Genomic DNA, 19,973 nt, shown 5'->3' on the forward strand with positions numbered 1-19,973 from the left:
CTCTGCCTTCCCCTTGCCAAAGAGATACACCGTTTCTCCCTTTTAATAGCTTAGGTAAGGACTGTTTCCTTAAAAAATTAAAGTTATTGGGGTGGCACTGGTTAATAACACATAATTTTCAGGTGTATCTTATCATTTGACATCTGTATATTCTACTGATTACTCACTACCCAAAGTCTAGTTTCCTTCACCATATATTTGACCCCTTTTACCCCCCAGGAGTGTTTTAACAGTTTGCCTGTCCAGTACAACATAGACACAATCAAAACAAACAAAAAAATAATTATCTAGGTCCCTCCCATTGCAACACTGAAGCATCCAGGGAGACGCAAGTGACAAAACAGTCCATTCCCCTTTCATAACCTTCACACCTCCAATAGCTAAAGGCCTAGTCATTGAATTTTTACCTCATTTCGCCTCAGCAGTGACACTCCTCTGGTACAGACCATGGTGGGAGCAGCAGGTAAGAAGGGAGCCACAAATTCTTCAGCATAAGCCCCCAGCCTCACCCTTCACAGCCTGGCCAGCTGACCACCCCCCCTCCACTCCCCCCCTCACCCCAGCTCAGCAGGGTCAGGTGCACCTCGGACCTGAGTGAGGGGCCCTGCTGAGAGCCAGCTGAGGATCTGGCACCACCGAGGAAGATTACCTGGAGCAGGAGGCATGCGCAGATGCGCTCTGCAGGCATGGAGTCCCCCTGAGGCGGTGCTGGTAGAGCTTGACTTCCTAGGAGCTCTGAGTGTTCCTGTGCTGGGCTAACCATGTGTGTCCTTAGCACGGGGCTGCCATCGAGGCCGTGCTGCAGTACAGCCAGAAGTACCTGGGAAGGGCAGTGGAAGTGACACCAAAGGGGACCCTCCTGCTGAAGAGCAGGTGTAGAGAGCTCTACATGAAGAACCTGCCGATGGATAAGATCATGGATGGATTTGAGAAGATTGTGTCCCAAGCAATGGAGGAGGCTCTGAAAAAGAAGAAACTTGCCAAAGCCACAAACCAGAAAGTTTTGAAAGAAAGAGACCAACTTTACTGCAGAGTTGAATCCCATGAAAAAATCTTTCTCTGATCTCTTCAAGCAGTTTGAGAAGCACAAGGAGGTAATTGAAGGCTACTGCGAGAACGACGAATCGCTGAAGTACGTTGAGGATTATATACTAAGAACTGAGAACGAAGGCCAGAGATATCGTGTGCTGAAGACCCACACAGAAGAGCAACTCAAGTAGGCAAACAAGGAGTTCACCTAGGTCCCAGCAAGGCCCAAGTGGAAGCCGTGGCCTTCCCGGTAAGCCTGAGAAAGGAGCAGATGCACATCCACTTGCTGGAGAAGACCATTAAGTAGGCAACTAAAGAAAACAATAAACTGACCAGAATCTGTGACCTCATGTACAGGACAGAGACCTGACATGGACGCCCTGTCCAGTGACCATCCTCCCGCTTATCTGTCTGACTCTGTTAGAAGGTTTCATGTTCTTTCATCTCTCTCCTAATCTCAAGTTATTTTAAAACTAGATTGCTTTAAAAAGACTAGCCCTAGTGGGTGTGGCTCAGTTGGTTCAGCATCCTCCCATGTACAGAGAGGTCACTGGTTTAATTCCCAGTCAGGGCACATGCCCAGTTTGGATCCCCACTGGGCTTGATCCCCAGTGGGGAACATGCAAGAGGCAGTTGATCAATGTTTCTCTCTCTCATCAATGTTTCTCTCTCCCTTCCTCTCTCTCTAAAATCAATAAGAACGTCTTTTTTTAAAAAAAAACAACACTAAAGTTTCCCTTAAAAAAAAAAAATAAAGAAGACCATAATGATGTTTGGGACATTGGATGTTGGCTCTGAATGTCCAAGGCCTTCATGACACTGTTAGTTTAACATGCTGTTCTGCTCCTTATTCTGTATCCCTTAAGGCCACATAAACCTCCTGCCTGGTAAACCTATTTTGTCTTATGAATTTCAGTGACAATCCCAACCTGAAAGCCACTCCAATGGTCTTGAAAGTATTATGAGATTTACAGTTAAAAATATCTGGACTGGGTTTGACATTTCCATTTATTAATTGGGTAACTTTAGGCAAGTTAATTTCCTGGAGCCTCAGGTTCCTCTTCTATAAAATAAGAATAAAAATACACAGCTCATAGTTCTCATCACAAAACAAAATAATTTTTTAACTATGTATGGTAACAAATGCTAAACTAGATTACTGTGATCACTTTGCAATATATACAGATACAGAATCATTATGTTATATACCAAAAACTAATATGTCAATTATACCTCAATAAAAGAACTTTTGTTTTTATAATTTTTAAAGTATATTTATGTATTATAAGATGCATATATATTAAGGGCACAGTTTGATGTATACCTACCCCCAAATCAAGATACAGAATATTTTCATCACCTTAGAAAGTTTAATGCCTATCCCTTTCCAGACAACCCCCCTCTACTGCTCCAATGTCTGTCACCACAGATTAGCTTAACCAGTGGTCGGCAAACTCATTAGTCAACAGAGCCGCAGCTTGCCGACCACTGGTTTAACCTATCTCAAACATCAGATTAAGTCATATTGTATGTAACTTTTTGTATCTTTTTTCTTTGCTCAGCATAATGTCTGCCAGACTCATCCATGTTTTATCAGTAGTTTCTTTTTTTGATGAGTAGTGGTACATTATTCATTCGGTTATTACTGTTAATTTGTCCATCAAAATGTTTTCCATTCAATATAGCTTTTGCATCTATCTTCTGCATATCTCTTTGGCAATGCTTTATATGAAAAGATATGTTAAGTGGACTATTTTATCTCTAGTGCTATCCTTTTAGGTAGGAGTGGTTTTCTCTACCTTCAGGAGAAACTGATAACCAGGCAATCCAGCACGGCAGTCATAAATACAGTCTTCAAAATAGACAGATCTAGGTTCTCATTTCCGGTCTAGCACTTAACAGATGGGTGGTATGGGACAGGTGATTTAACCTCTCTGTGACTGTTTTCCTATTTGTAAAATAAGGATAATAATACCTTCCTAATAGGGATTGGTGAGGACTAAATTATACTGTACATAAAATGTTTGACACAATGGAAGCTAATAATAGCCTCAAGCTTGATTATAAACATTTTCTTGCTTCACACACTCTCAGAATTTGTAAGTCATATAGTATAAATGGGCATATATTTTCAGAAGTTTTTAAAATGAAGTTTGTAATTATATCTGGAAAAATCTAATCGTCGCATATTTACTTTAAAGCCTTCCATCAGTTATTCAGTGACAATTATATACTGAGTGCCAACTCTGAGGGGCTCTTCAAAAAGTTAAAGATACAACCCTAGTTTTTAGAATGTTTTGTTCTGGAGGGTAAAAAGATCACCACAAAAGTAATTAAAATACAAAGTATGGTCAATAATAATAATAATTAACATCTGTTAATGTAGTGGTTAAAAGCATGATCTCTGGAGTTATACTATACAGTTCAAATGTCAGTCATATGATGTTGGGCAAGTTACTTAACATACTTCACTTGTAAAATGGAGATAACACCACTTACCTAACAGGGCTTTTATGAGGAGTAGATAAGTTAATACATGTAAATACTTAGTACAGTACCAGCACATTAAAAAATGCAATAAATAACAGTTAACATTATCAAACATTCAATATTTGCCAAGCACTCTGTTAATGCTTTACCTGCATAATTTCACATAATATCTACAATGTTGTTTCTAATATTATACCCATTTTACTGATAAGGTAACTGAGAAGCAGGGGGTTTAGGTAACAAGATTATATAGCTAATAAAAAAACAAATGCCATAGGAAAGACATATCAATAAAATAGGGATGATGATAATAGTACTTACCTTAATAAGAATTAAATTAATATTTGAAAAGTGTTTACAACAGGGCCTAGCACATAATAAGGTCTATATGAGTGGATGTTAAATAAATACAAGTTGCTATGGTGATTCAGAGATGGCAATAAAGAACTTCCACGCATGGAAACTAGGGAAGTCTTTGGAATGGTGACATTTAAGCTAAATCCTGGAGAGGAGGGAGGGAAGAAGAAGAAGAGGAGGGAAGAGGGGGAGGAGGAGGAGGAGGAGCGAGAAAAGAAAAAGGCAGGAAGTGGAAGAAAGCTCAGAGTAGGGTATGCAAAAAGAAAATATGGGTGTAGTTAAATTTGATTAGGTTAAAAAAATCTCCCTTTTTCCTCTAAACAGTCACTATTTCTGCCAGCTGTACCTCAAAATATCTCATCATTTGTCTTTCATTCCTGTAGAATCTGCTATCCTTACCCCTTCATCATCTATTTTACAATATTTATGAAGTGCCTCAACGTAGCAGACACTGTTCTAGGAGCTAAGGATACACCAATGAATAAGACAGGCCAAAACCCAGTTCCTGTTCTGCACTATAGTAATACTCCAAATTGGATTCCCAGCTTTTGGTCGGCCCTACTCCAATCCATCCTCCACACGGCCACAAGGGAGACGGGAAATACAGACTGGTCCAGGCGCTCCCTTGCCTAAATTCCCCCTGCAGTATTTTCCCAGCATTTCAGCGTAAGTTTCAATCGCCCAAGCATCCTGTTCAAGGCCCTTCACTGATTGGCCAGCACAGCCCATCCTACAGCTTTCACCTCCGTGCACTCTGCACTTGGGCCAGAGTAAATCACTCAAAATCCCAAATACACACACTGATAAATAAGCACCTGCTGAAAGACATGGCTAGGACTCCATCCCTATTTCTTCCTTATACGTTGAAACAGCCCCCACTCCGCTGTCTTGGATGTCAAAACCGCCCCTCCAGCTCTCCAGCCTAAAAAGCCGCTCAGACTGGACACTTCCCCATCGACCTGGCATCCAGAGAAGCGGGCGTGTACCCCTCAACCCAGAGGGGGCCGGAAGGGGCGGGGCTTCGTGCGTCCCGGGGCCACCATCTTGCCTCAGTTGGCCGGAAGTAGCCCCGTGAGCCACGCGCGGGCGCGGACTGAGGCTGCGCAGTGCGCCCGGCAAGTCTTCGGCGCTGGCTGCGTGGCGGTAACCGTCCCGCGTCCTAAAGCGCTGCACAGCAGCCATTAAGCCACTTCTGTCGTCTTCCTAGTCCTCCTCCCGCCGCCCCCGCCGCCGTCCAGCCCCTCCACTGGGGTTTGCCCGGCGGCTTGCACCTGGCTGCCCGAAAATACGCTGCAGAAACCCGAGAGCGGGGGTCTCCCCATCTTTCAGGCTAAGACGGTGAGCCCTGACCGCCTCGCAGGAGGAGACCCTGAGTCCCCACCTGCAGGAGAACCTTGGCTCGTCGAGTGGGAGGGGCAGCGGAGCCCGCCCTCACCCGAAAAGGCGCGAGAGTCTTAGCAGCCCAAGCTTTGGCCCGGCGATCCGAGGGTGGCGGAGTTGGTGCGGTTCCTGCTGGTGAAGGACAAAAAGAAGAGTCCCATCCCTCGCTCCGAGATGGTGAAATGTGTTCTCTGAGACTTAGAGGATCTTTTCCCTGAGATCATCGCTAGGCCGCAGAACATCTGCGGTATGCCTTTGGTTTTGAGCTGAAAACAGCTGGGCCTCAAGCACCACACATACCTTGATCAACAAACTAAAACCTCTTGAGGAGGAGGAGGACCTGGGAGCAGGTGGCCCCAGATTGGGTCTCTTAATGATGGTCTTGGGCTTTATCCACATGAATCAAGGTAATAGCGCCAGGGAGGCGCAGGTCTGGGAGATGCTGCGTCGGTGGGGGGGCGTGTCCCTCAAAGTATGCCGATAACATCTCTACCTCTTTGGGCACCCGAAGAGGCTTATTATGGAAGAGTTCATGCAGCAGCAATACCTCAATGACAGGCAGGTGCCTCACACCAATCCACTAGATTGTTCATTCTCTTGGGTCCCCTAAGAAACCTGGAAACCAGCAAATTGAAAATATTGGGCTTTGTGGCCAAGCTCCATGAAAAGGCACCCCAGCACTGGCAAGTGCAGTACCATGAGGCCTTGGCAGGTAAGGTCAACAGGGTCAGAGCCGAGGCCAGTATGAGGGTTAGGGTTAGGGTTAGGGCCAGAGCCAATGCTAGGGCTGGCATCCACCCCCTACGTTGAGGGCTGAAGAAAAGTGGTAAGCGAGGGGGAGTGGTCCTTATGGAACTAATGATTGAGTCTGAAGTTTTATAGGTGAGGGCAGGATTATTCTAAAGAGGATGTATTTGTGTAACTAGAATTTAAGTTTTGTATCTTGCCATGTTTTGTTACATTTAATATCCTCTTAAATTGGTGTTTATAAATGAGATTGGAGTACTTTTCCTTGTAGGATTTTGTTAATAGAGTTTTGATGGTTTTGTATAATAGTTTGGAAAACTTTATATTTTATCCCATTGTGCCAATCCAGCACAGCCAGGTTCAGTGAGTCTGAGGAGGGGTGGTGAAGGATTAAAGAAGACAGATAAGAGAATACAGTTGGGACCAGGTGGATCACTGCCTGGATGAGGAAACAGTGACCCAGCCTGCAAGTGAAGCTTTATTTTATAGCCAGATCACACAAAGCAAAACAAGAGAAGTGGTCAACATGTTTACAGTGTTCTTGGGAGTTTCACCTTGTTTTGGCAGCACTTGCTGCACCTCCCACAGCCCATTAGCTACCTAGGAAGGAGCAAGGGAGGACTATAAGGTCTAGCTTAATTATGCTAAGAGGGCTCTGCCCTCCAAGCTGGGACTTGGCGCATGGAGTGGGAGGGGGAGCGGAGGCTTAACAGTCAGTCCAAGGCTTAATCCTATAGCTGCTCTCTACATCCCATGATCTAAAATGAATTATGCAGCATAGTAATACTGTACTTTAATGGTTCCAGGGAGCTCTGCAATGTGATGATCTCGTACCAGGAAAAATATAGCTGATTGGTCAACAGCTTCCCAACACTTTTTGTCTATTGTGTAAAGAAAAAAGATCGACATGTACCTCTATTTGCTTAGCTATTATAATATCTAGAGAAAAATTAAAATGCAATAAATTAGAAGTATGCTCTGGTATACTAAATAAATTAAGCATTTGCTGAGCATTATCTTTACTGTGGTGCACTATTTGGGGCATTTGCCGATAGAATATTGAACAAGATAAAGGCCTACTTTTCAGAACTTGATAGTAAATAAATAAACCAGAAATTACCATGCAGTGAGTTGAAGGCTACAGGGGACACCTAACTCAGCAGGAGTAATTGGCTGAGGCTTTGGTCAGGCTTTGAGAAGAGGTGAAATGGGGTGGGTCAGAGGAGAGGAAGGTAAAGAGGAAAAATACTTTGGGGTGGGAAATAGCATTAAAAATGACTTAGGGCCCTGGCTGGTGTGGCTCAGTTGGTTGGGCCCAGTGCCCTAATCCATGTTTCTATTTGTCACTTTGCATCTGCCACTTCCAATTTGGAGGAGACTTTATAAGGCACCCCTCACATTCTTAACTACTCATGAAGGGCCATCTACAAAGTCGGGCTTTTGCAATGCCTACCATTGTCACTCCAGATAAATCCTATAGAATGGGTACATAGAATAAAAGGGAACTTAGAGGAAGGGTAACCAAACCAGAGATAGGTGTTGAATTATGAAAATGTGCTACAGCTGCCATATACAGAAGAGCTGCTTTCTACTCCCCTTTATTTTTTTTAATATATTTTTTTATTGATTTCAGAGAGAAAGGAAGAGGGAGAGAGAGTTAGAAATATCAATGATGAAAGAGAATCATTGATTGGCTGCCTCCTGCATGCCCCACACTGAAGATCGAGCCCGCAACCCAGGCATGTGCCCTGATTGGGAATTGAACCGTGACCTCTTGGTTCATAGGTCAACGCTCAACCACTGAGCTGAGCCACGCTGGCCGGGTTCTACTCTCTTCAGTACCAATTTTTTTCTGCTTTTACCGTTAGCTGTGTCCAAATAACATTTCTGAGTATGTTAATGTTAGCATGGAATAAAATACTTTGAGACACAGACCCAGTGATCCAAAAAATCAAACTACTACCAAAAGCTATAAGTATATGGGCAAAAAAGTTAATTAATGTTTAAAAATAGGACTTCTGGGCAGTTTATAACTCATTAAACAAACAAAAATATAGAGTGCCCACTGTATGCCAAGGACTTTGCTGGGTTCTAAAGATGATTGGCCTTACCCTCAAGGATTGATAAGGATGATAATTTCTCACATTTGTATTTCTCACGGCTGCTGAGAGGTCAGCAGTGTGTGCACCTAAAGGTCAGATTACTTGGTGATTTGCCGATGGTCAGCAAACGAGCACCAAAAGTACAACCCAAGCCCCTTGCCCTCCAAGTCAGTGTGTTTCATTCTAGCACATTGTTCTCCATTCTTGCCTTCCAATATGTTGTGTGTGATTTTAGTTATCACAACTCCAAAACACAAGCAAGGCATGTGTAATTACCTCCAGCTGCCCCTGCAGTCCTTATGGAAGTGGAGTAGAGTAGAAATACTCCTCATTTTACCAGTGGCAGAGGTGACTTTGCTGAAGGTCAAAGGCATAGTACCTGGCAAAGACAGAACTAACAACAGTAACCATTTATTAAACATCTACAGGCCAAAGGCATTTTTCTTTCTAATTTTTTAAAATTCTCCCTCAAGGATATATTTTTATTGACTTTTAGAGAGAGGAAGGGAGAGAAAGAGAAAAGTGAAACATCGATTGGTTGTTACCTCCTGTATACCCCCCCAACCTGGGATCGAACTTGCAACCTAGGTATGTGCCCAGACTGGGAACTGAATCTGCAATCTTTTGGTGTACAGGACAATGCTCCAACCACCTGAGCCACTCAGCCAGAGCTCTTCCTACTTTTCACAACCACATTGCAAAGTAGGTATTACTAAATACCTCCATTTTACAGATGTTAATCATGATAGTACTTGCCATTTCTTCAATACCTAAGATGAGCCAGCTTTTTTATGCTTTACATATGTTTTAATTATTTTTATAACAATCTTACAGGATAGTTATCTATTCCATTTTGCACTAAGCAAACAGACTTTGATAAGCTATAAAGGTCTCACAAATAGTGTATAACAAAACAAGGAAGTCTGACTGAGTAAAAAGCCTGCATTTTTCACTATTTTACATTTCCTTCATCTTGGGACTCCTTCCAGACTCTGGTCTTCTGTCTCCAGACTTGTGTTCTTTCTTCAAAGACTGCTGTCTCTCTGGAGATACAAACAAAGATTGTGTAGCCAAAGTAATTATGACACACACTGGCCTGTAGGAGGTAAAAATGAGGCTAAAATAAAGTTGGAGAATTATCTGTGAATATTGATCCCAGCTTTGCCTACCTTCTCTCCAGTGTCTGCAAAGTGCTGACTACATGTAGAATGTGTATTTTTGCTCAAACTCAGCATGTTTTGCCCTTATAGGCCATGTTGCCTCAGCCTTTAGTATGCTCTCGCCACTTAGCCTCAAATTAAGTTTTTCATGCTATGGAACAATCAGATAACATTTGTGGACCTGCAGATATGATTCCCAGCATGTTTTCAGATGGTACAAAGAGCTGGCAGAATACATACCCTTTTCTCAGAGTGAAAGACCTCCCATGTCACAGATGCCGTCAGCTTCTTAGAAGTACTCAAAATCTGGCCTCTAGACCCATGTGTAGAGCAAATATTGGCCATGGTGAGGGCAAGAGATGAAATCTGTTGTGTATGGTCATTCAAATGAGGGAGAAGGAAGGCCTGGACCCCCCATTTCCTTCCCCTTCGGTCACAAATAAAACTAGATATTCCTGGGCCAAACACTGATTGGGGAGAGCAGGTGTCCCACCCTGTTGGTCTTCAGAGGTTCTTAGGGAGCAACCAATCTTCCTTTGGGAAAATGGGAGTGGTGGCAGATGGATTGCTCCAAATCATACTTACTATATTATGACTAGAAGGCAAAACCAGTAAAGGAAATTCCCTTGAAAACTATGAGTCATGTCTTGGACATTAGGAAGGTCTCAGTGCAGTTACAGACTACAGATCTTGACACCAGAATGAGGACTTTTGACCTACTGTAACTTGGAGAACGAGTATTTGGAAACAGGCTGAGGTTGATTAAAGCCCTAACATCTAGCAGGCACATAGTGCTCCATAGGTGGCAGCTCATTTACAGCCCTGCAAATCAGGCTTTGATTCACAGGCTCAATCACAGTTTTCACTAGAGATAATTATGCTTCATGCGTTGGTCATGGTGGCAATTGGTGCTTGTGCAAATTATTCCTCAAATTGTGCAGCCCAGCAGAGATGGCAACAATTACCTCCCAGCAGAAACATAATGTACTGAGTAAGAGGTTAGATATTCTGAAAAGTGTCCTAATCAAGGTCTTTTAAAAGTCATGTGAATTTGAACAAGGAATACAAACTGAGAACTGAAGCTCTGGGAAAGTTTAGTGGGTGATTGGAATGGTGGTCAGCTATAATCCTCAGCCCACACGCCATCCTACCAGCTGATTGCAGACCCTGCTGCCCAATTACCAAGCCAGTCATGACCGATCACAATAGCAGCCAACATTAAGTCATGTGTCAGGCATGGTGCTAAGTAAGATAACCACATTGTCTTATGCATCTGCACAACATTCCCATGAGGCACGTTCTACATTTGCCAGCATTACAATACTTACTTTAGGGCAGTGGTCGGCAAACTCATTAGTCAACAGAGCCAAATATCAACAGTACGATTGAAATTTCTTTTGAGAGCCGAAAACCGACTTCTGCACATGGGCCACAAAGTTTCAATCGCATTGTATGTGCGCGCCCGCACATGGTATTTTGTGGAAGAGCCACATTCAAGGGGCCAAAGAGCCGCATGTGGCTTGCGAGCCGCAGTTTGCCGACCACTGCTTTAGGGGAACTATAGGGAAAGGAAAATTCTGTTCTGTCAATGTATAAGTTAAATGACTTGTCCAAGCTCATGACATAGCTAGTGAGCAGCAGATCCAGAATTTGAACCTAAGTCTTCTGGGTTCTTGCTGGTGTCCCAGAAGGTTCTTAGGAAGCAACCAATCTTCCTTTGGGAAAATGGGTGAGAGAGAAGGAAAAAAGAACTTCTTGTTCTGCTCATTTATACCGTAACCTAGAGCCCCCAGGCTAGAGAGTAGAGGCCATGAGAAGGGGAAGGGGCAAGTTGGCTTCTCTGATTGTAGGGAGCTCCCAGTGGGTCATCTCGAATGATGTCATGGGCCTTTTGTCACAGAAGGGACCTGAATTGGAAGAGGAATCCATTTTTGAGGAATGATACCTGTGAGCAGTAGCTGTGGTCCCTGCAGTGGGGGAATCAGCACAAGGGAAGCGGCAGCCCCAGCCTGAGCTTATTCAGGAGGGCTGCTGGGCATTGAGCCCAATGAGAGACAGCCTCATTTCCCCACGCACAGGACAGAGAGGACCTCCTCATAAGGAAGCTCTTGGCCCCTGAAGCAAACATTCCACTCTGCTATGCAAGAGCTGTGGCTTCAGCTGAGTTACACAACCTCTCTGAGCTTTGGTTTCATCTTTAGACAGTGATAATGCTATCTATCACAAAACACTGTGAAGACTGAATGAGGGAATTATTAAGCACTTATTCTGTGTCTAGTACATGGTAACTATTATTATATAATGTGCTCATTCAACACATTTTTTAGCATCTTCTATACATACTAGGCATACATACCAGGTAATATGATTACAGCAAAAGACAAAATAGACAAGAATCCTTGCCCTCCTAGAGTTTACATACGAGTGTAAGGATATAGATAATGAGGAAGTATAATACATACATAGCATGTTGGATGGAGATCTGTCTAATGTCATAGGGAGAAATGAAGCAGGAAAGGGGGAAAGAGTGCTGGGAGGGTGTGCAACAATAAATAGCCTGGTCAGGGAAGGCCTCCCTGAGAAGTGGCATTTGGGTCAAAATTGAAGGAGATGTGCAGGGAGCCGACAAGCTGTCTGGGTGATGGGGGAGAGGGCATTGGCAGATGAAACAGCAAGTCTGACAGCCCACAGTGGGAGCAGGCCAGTCAGGTTCTGAGAAATAGCTTCTGAAAGCAGAATGAGTAGAGCGGGAGGGCTCAAGTAGGAGATGAGCCCCTTATCCTGAACGAGCTTGCAGAGCTGGCACAAGGACCTAAAACAAAGAATTAACATGGATCTGCACCCAGGAGTTACTGTAGGAGTTCAGCAGGGGAAGACACAGCAGCCTTGGGCAGTGCAGAGGCTTCCACTGGGCCCAGAAGGAGAAGGAAAGGGAAAATACCTTTTTATTCATAGCTCTTGTTTTTCTAAGTACAAATGCTTATGGTGGAAAATTTGAAAAGTTTCATAGAAATATAAAGAAGAAAATGGACTCTCTAGAATACTGGAACCCAGAGGCAACCATGGTTAACAGTGCACTGCGTATTTAGTTTTCGCCTGCCTAGGGTATAAGTGATTTGTTGCTACTTTAACAATTAATTGCAATGACACTGAGCCTCACTATGCAATACTCCTTCAGATATTTCTGGGAGCTCCCAGTGGGTCATCTCGAATGATGTCACAAATTCATCTCTTCATAGCAGTCACCATGTGGGGCTCATGGAGGCCACTGCTGGAGATGCTCCTTATGGGGTCCCCCAGCATCCATGGCTGCTGCCTCCTCTGTGCCCCAGGATTCTGGAAGGATACTGTACAGAGGTTGACAGAGTGTCCTTCTCCCCAGCTATGTGCCAAGCTTTGTCACCTGGCTCCCAAAGCAAGAGTTCCAGGCCCTCTCCAACATCCTCAGGAAGGTTGTAATCTCTTGCAAGCAACTTTGCCAAACTTCAGCTGAAAATAGTTACCTCCACAAGGACCAGTCCAGGCTCCCTTCCTTCACAATTCCTCTCCACAAACCTTAGATAAAAAAAAGGAAGGAAAAGGCAGTCTCCATCTCCCAAATTATGGCCATTTACATTGCTGAACCAGAACAGTGAACATTGCAAATTCAGCTGACAGTGACTGCACAGTTTTAGGTTTCTGTTGATTTTCCCAGAACAAAGCAGAAGTCTGCACCAAGGCGAACTAAATTCTCTACCTCTAGCAAACTGCTTGCAACTATGGCTCCCTTTCCCCTACTTTCCTCATCTCTCCTCATCAAATTTTCAGAATGTTATGGTGTTATCTACCATGGCTAGAATTTAGGTAAAAAGTTGGAATGGGAGAAAGGAGTCCAGGTGGGTGAGGGCAACAAGTCCAGCAAAGGTAGGGGAGCAGGTAGCAGTGTGCTGGGAACCACAAGGGGATCAGTTAGGTTGGAGCAGAGAGTGTGCGGAGGAGAAGCAAGGAGAGGGTGCTGTGGGTGGAAAAAGCAGCTGGGGCTAGAGGCTGAGGGAGCCATGAGTGCATGGTGGTGCTTTAGGACAGTGGTCGCCAACCTTTCAGACCTCACAGACCACCAGTGGTCCGCGGACCACCGGTTGGCTACCACTGCTTTAGGAGGTGGACCGGCTGGTTGTGAAGGGGGAAGCTGGAGGCAGGAAGGCCAAGTGGGAGACTTTGGCAATAGTACAATTGGGAGTCAAGGACAGCCTGACCAGGGGAGTGGTGGCAGCAGGAATTGGAGTGGGAAAGGACTGGTTGGGGGAATAAGTTGAAATGATTAGATAAACTGATTAGCTGTGGGAAATGAAACAGAGGGACATGTAAGGGATGACTCAGCAATTTCAAGCTGGAGTGACTGTCAGAATGCTGGAGTCGTTTATCAAGACAGCTGGATGCCCAGGGGGAGCTGGTTTGAGATCAAGAACATGGATAGGACTTCAGGCACATTGAGTCTCAGTTGCTCAGTTGGACATCCGATGGACTCTTAGAGATAGAGCAGTAGAGGCATGCTGAGGCTGAAGGCAGACACTCTGAGTCATCCTCTTAGAAAACATAGCCAAAAGTATCGACTGTCTCCTTGGGAGAGTTTAGAGGGAAAAAGCAGAAATTTGACCCATCCTTTTTCTAAAAAATTTTTTTAATTTTTTTTTTTTTTTTTTTTTAGAGAGGGAAAGGAAAAGAGAGGGAGAGGGAAGAGAAGCATCGATGTGAGAGAGAAATATTGATCAGCTTCCTCCTGCACAACCCCTACTGGGGATCGAGCCTGAAACCCAGGAATGTGCCCTGGCTAGGAATCGAACCCTCAACCTTTCAGTGCACAGGATGATGGCCAACCGACTGAGCCACCTGGCCAGGGCCCATCTCTCTTCTTGCTGTGTGGGAGAAAGCAAGAATCTTGGAAGTTCCAAGCAGATTACCCAGAAATGCAGTCCTGCTCCCACAGTTGCCTTTGGTGGTTGATCTGTGTCCATCTTCTAGATTTACTTCTATAAATGATCTGGGGGATAAGAAGGAGATCTCAGAGGAAGCAGCATGGCCAAGGACTCATGAAACTGAAAAAGAGAAGCTGCACATCGCTGTAGGTGGGTATCAACTAAGGGGTGACCAAGAGGCTTTGTGTTCACTAAAACCAGAACTGCGAACAACAGAGTCACACTGCACTGAATGGACTCATGACAGGCCTAACCCAGGACTTACATGGACCAACTCATGGGATTCCAGACTTATATCCTGAGGAAGGAAGGTTCTCATTCAGGGAGAACCCATTCAGACCTTGGACACATGGGGCACCTCGCCAACCAAGGGGCACCTCACCCAGACACAAACACAGGCTTGGTGTATACATGTAGAAATATATCCTTCAACTATACAGGAGACTTGAAGAAATAATAGCATTTGGAAACTATCATATACCAGGTACTTTACTTGGAGTTTTCCTAATATTTTCACATTAAGTCTCACAATAGTTGTGAGAGAAATGGATTATTTGATAGAAAGAGATTATTTTTCCATTTTATAGAAAACTGAGACTCAGAAAAGTTAAGTATTTTGCTCAGATTCATGCCTGGAAAATGGTAGATGGTTCCTGACCCAGGTCTGCCTGTGTACTATTATTCTTCATTCTTCACATATGTGTGCACAACAGACTTATACACACAACCACATATCCATCCCTGCTAGACACACAAAGTCCCCATCAAATGTAAGGTTCTTAAGGGCAAGGATCTTCATTTTGTCCACTGATGTATCCCAGGCTTCTAGGACAGTATCTGGTGCATAGTACACATTCAGTAGATATTTTGCGGTGGTTGTTAAATGAATTGAATGAATAAACATGCATACAACCCTCACCTGTGCACACACATATACTCATTCACTGAGTCACTCGCTCACCTTCACACGCACTCATAAATGCATCAAATTCACCACCTGAGAGGAGATCCCAGTGAGGAGGACCCAGCTCTCAGAGCTGCCCCACCAACCTGCTTCTGGAGAGGTGACCTCCGCATCATGGACCCACTGCTGGTTCGCAGTCTCTTCCCCAGAGCAGGCAATGTGCTCTTTGTCCAGCCTCAGAACAGCCCACCTCCTTCTTTCCTTAGCTCAGTCAAAACAAAGAATTGTTCTAAAAGATTTTTCCTAAAAGAAAAAACAGAGAAAAATAAAATCCAGAAACTATAAGCTTTTAAGGGGATGAGTTGATAGAGCTGGATTCCTATCCTCAGCCACGCCCTGGTGTCTGGCCGCAGACTGGCTCACTGTGCAGGGACCAGCTCACAGAGGCTCCGCCAGCAACTCAGATGCCCAGTCTGAGGGATAAGGGGGTTAGCATAGCTGCTCAATCTGGGGGATTCTCTCTTCCTCCAGATACTGCTGCTTCTGCTTTCAGGGCACAGACCCCTCTGCCACTCTGATCTTGAGTTAACTTCACTTTTACACCCTCCTTGCCATCTGCTCTGACCTGAGCTTGTAAACCAAGTTGGTCCAACCCAAATTCCTCAATAGGACTTTGCTTAAAGCCCACAACTTTAATTCTTTTTTGGAGCCTCAAGGCTCAACCTGAAGTGGTTTCTGCCTACTCCACCCCTTCATCTGGTCTCTGGCTACATTTGTAGGGCAGTTCTGATTGATGTACCCGAGTCCAAGACTTCAAGGATCTATTTACCCAGACACCTTGAATGACTCCAGATCAGCCCTGGACCAGTGTCAGCATTAGCAAGGCCTCCGGATTAAAAGTAAACTCCTGAGCCCACCCAAGACCTGCTGAATCAGAATCTATGGGTAAGGCCCAGAAACTAGCACTTTTAACAAGTTTCCCAGGCGACTCTCAAACTCCAAAGTCTGAGAAGCAACACCCCACCCAAATCTATTAAAGCTCATATATACCCCCATGCATACATACTAATAATAGATGAAAGCCTTATTGAGTACCTACTATGTTCCAGGAAGTATTTTTATGTATTGACTCAGTTCACCCTGTCAACAGTGCTGTGCTGGAGACATGTTACCATCCCCACTGCACAGTAACTTGCCCGAGTTCACACAGCCATTGGTGAACCACGCCCTGTGACTTCTGAGCCTGCTCGCAACCAACACACCCTTTCTAGCATACACGAGTGTACTCCCACCCCCTCAGAACCACTGACAAAATAGGACTAGACCAGTGGTTCTCAACCTTTCTAATGCTGCGACCCTTTAATACAGTTCCTCATGTTGTGGTGATCCCCCAACCATAAAATTATTTTCGTTGCTACTTCATAACTGTAATTTTGCTACTGTTATGAATTGTAATGTAAATATCTGTGTTTTCCGATGGTCTTAGGCGACGCTGCTAGCGGTTCTCAACCTGTGGGTCGCGACTAGTCACTAGACAGACGGCTAGGGTGTTTTTGAAGGCTCCTTGTTTCTCTCACCCCAAGCCTGGCATACACACGTTTGAGCCGAGAGCCAGCAGCCACAGCCAGCAGGGCCAGGGAGTTGGCGAGCTGAGGCTCCAGGACTTTGGCAGCACCCAAAAGCCCTGAGGCTCAGCTCTGCCTGTTGCAGTGAGCGTGCCCACCACAGGCCTCAACTGCCAGGGCCCTGCACCCTGCCCGCCAGCCTCCACTGCCCAGTGTGTCCTGCTCCCTGGGACCTGAGCCCCTGACAGGGCCCTCCTGGAATGCTGCAGCCAGAGAGCAGATGTGCTTACAGTCTCTTCAAAATCTCCTCTTCTTAGGAATTCTGCCACGGGGAAAGGCAGGGGGTGGAGGGAGGGATTGGAAAAACAACTGAAATAGCATAACACAGAAAAGTGATCCAAATAAAAAGCAGCAACTGTGTATCTGGAAGGAATAAACTGAGGAGGAGAGGCGCGGAGTTGTGCAGCGTGGCCGAGAAGCTGCCAACCTTGGCAGCCTGGGCTGGGGGCTGGGGGCTGGGCAGCAGCCGCCAACCGGCCACAGGGTTGCTCTGGCCAGGGGCTGGGGTGCAGGAAGAGTGGAGTCTGGGCTGCCTCGGGGACATGAAGAGAGGATCGCAACCAGCAGCACCCTCCTTCCCAGGGCTCCAGGCACTGTGTTCTTCAGCTCCCAGAAGCTCTAACACCCTTAGACCTACCTGGAGGGCCCTTCTCACTTTTCTCCACCAAAAGGGTCTGCTTGGGACCATGGAAAGAGCCAGAATTATGCCCAGACTCACTGGCATTCTGAGCACGGGGATTGAGGTCTTAGAATAGGGGTGCTCTGGCCATGGAGGAACTGAGGAGGTAAAGATTTATTTTGAGGCCGCAGAATGTGAAATCAAAACAAGTTCTCACCCAGCTCCCTCCTGATGGGCAGTGTGACCTTGGGCAACTCTTTTATTCTCACTGAGCCCAAATCTCCTCACTATAAAATGGGCTAAATCAAGCTTTCTCTGTGCACCTCAGGATCAAACAAGAGTCGTAGGATAGGCAGGTTATCAAGGCCTGGACTCAAGAAAGAAAGCAAGATGATGTTATGTCATGGGATATGGAAGGAAGGATTGAGTTTGAGACACACACTAGTCATGTGACCTTGGAGAAGAAAGACACTTAACTTCTCTGTGCTCAAGAGAACCAAAGCCTAATAGTGAAAGCTTTTTCAAAGCTTTTGTAAGCAGTAGTTGATATTAGCCTCCACTTCCTAAGCCATGTACCTGGTACAGAACTGAGCATTTTCACATATTATGCATATATAATAGGTATTATTATTCCCATTTTACGGATGGGAAGATAAGGCACAAGGAAGTTAAGGAACTTTTGAAAACTGGTAGATGCAGCAGTTGAACCAGACCTGTCTGACTACTGGGCCCATGCCCTCTCTCCTATTGCAACCCAGTGGGCAGGGATGAGCAGTGTGAGCTGAGGGAAGAGAAGAAGTCCTAGCAGAGGAGACTGGCTAGGGCTATCTGACAGCAGGGGACAGGGACGCTGGGCTCGGTCAGTGCAGGAGGCTTGGTGGTGTGAGGTGTGCCCATACATGGAGAATCTAAAGCCCTTAGAGCCCCATGACAACCGGGAGCCCAAGTGCCCAAGGGTGCAAAGGCGTTATAATACACCATGAGGGAGATGGCCAGGCAGGGCATAGGGAGTATGATTGCTGCCAAGTAGGTCAGCAGAGCATCAAACTGTTGAGTGAGATAAGTGAGGAGCTGGAACAAGCTGGATGGTTAACAAGGCAACCACAGATCAAAGGAGGCCCAGAAGGTCACCTGATGGCTCAGAAATAAACTCCATAGCCATTGCTGAGGCCTGCCTTTATATCAAATGCTCTGTGAGGCCACGGGATGGATAGGTTATCAAAGCCTGAGTTGGAGCATAGAAAGCAGTGGAATGTCACAGGATATAGAATTGCAGAATCGGGTTTGAGACCTACTTATTGGCCACATGAACTTGGAGTAGATACTTGACCTCTCTGTGCTCAAGAGAGCCAAAGCCGGTAAAAGAACACAACAAAAGTGGTCTCCCTCCATGTCTGCTTTCCAGCCCCTGCCTCCAAGCTCCATTCCAGCAGTGAGTGAGCCACTCCTTCCTAGCACCCCATGGCCCCTTGCACATGCCTCGCACGTGCCTAGCTCACAGTTCTGATCACTCCATGTAATGACCAGCATGTACGTCAGTCATCCTATCACGACTGTGGGCTTCTCAAGGGCACCCTGTCATGGTGCCCGAGAGAGGCTGGTAAGTATTTGAGAAATGAAGGAGGGACTAAGTGAACAAAAAATTCATCAGGGGGCTTCCTAACGCAGGTAGTGGTCAATCTGAGTCTTAAAAGAGTTGGTATATTTGGATAGTACTTTTCCTTCAAAGAAATCAAAGCCCTTCTTGGCTCCTAATACTTAAGTTAGTCCCCAGATGCTAGAAGAACTCTTTCGACAATGTTTATTCATTCATTCCACAAGCATTTACTGAGCATATACTATGTGCCTGGCTAGAAAGTAAAAGCTAAGAAGATATAGCTGGCTCCTGTTCTCAGAGTTGTAACAGTGAAGTAGCCGGGAATGGGGTGCAGATAATTATAATAGAATAGAGGCCTGGTACACAGACTCATGCACCAGTGGGGTCCCTTGGCCTGGCCTGTGCCCTCTCACAATCTGGGACCCCTTGAGGGATGTCAGATAGCCGGTTTCGGCCTGATCCCCACAGGCCTGATCCAGACAGGAGGGAACCCGATCCTGTGTGTTGAGCATCTGTCCCCTGGTGGTCCGTGCACGTAATAGCAACCAGTCAACAGGTCAATAGGTCATTCAGTCATTCAGTCACTTAGGCTTTTATATATATAGATAATTATAATCTATGACCATCTAGAGCAGTGGTCAGCAAACTCATTAGTCAACAGAGCCAAATACAAACAGTACAACAATTGAAATTTCTTTTGAGAGCCAAATTTTTTAAACTTAAATTATATAGGTAGGCACATTGTTATTAACTTAATTAGGGTACTCCTTCAATTGCACTGTACATGAGCACCTGCATGTGGTATTTTGTGGAAGAGCCACACTCAAGGGGCCAAAGAGCCGCATGTAGCTCGCGAGCCGCGGTTTGCCGACCACTGATCTAGAGGATTCATGGAAGTCCATTAAAGAGATTCCCAATCCATCCAGGAGGGAGCAAAGAAAGGTAGGGTTGCCATGTGTGGCTAAGTATGCCGTGCACTGCACAAGCCAGGGCACTCCCTGGAGCTGT

General features: G+C 45.3%; 1 protein-coding gene across 1 annotated transcript; it reads left to right on the top strand.

The window, feature by feature from the left end:
* Positions 1–447: 447 nt before the first annotated feature.
* On the top strand, positions 448–6,908 carry MAGEF1 (MAGE family member F1; the record flags this gene model as incomplete). The annotated part of the gene is given in 12 exon segments (XM_080654700.1): positions 448–463; positions 564–577; positions 776–1,000; positions 1,077–1,216; positions 5,264–5,362; positions 5,364–5,448; positions 5,452–5,485; positions 5,488–5,525; positions 5,527–5,555; positions 5,557–5,737; positions 5,741–5,855; positions 5,858–6,908. Coding segments are annotated over 12 exon segments (1,185 nt in total). The 3' UTR covers positions 6,067–6,908.
* Between the last annotated feature and the right edge of the window lie 13,065 nt (positions 6,909–19,973).

This window comes from Plecotus auritus, assembly GCF_963455305.1.
Source record: "Plecotus auritus genome assembly, chromosome: 2".
Lineage (NCBI taxonomy): Eukaryota > Metazoa > Chordata > Mammalia > Chiroptera > Vespertilionidae > Plecotus > Plecotus auritus.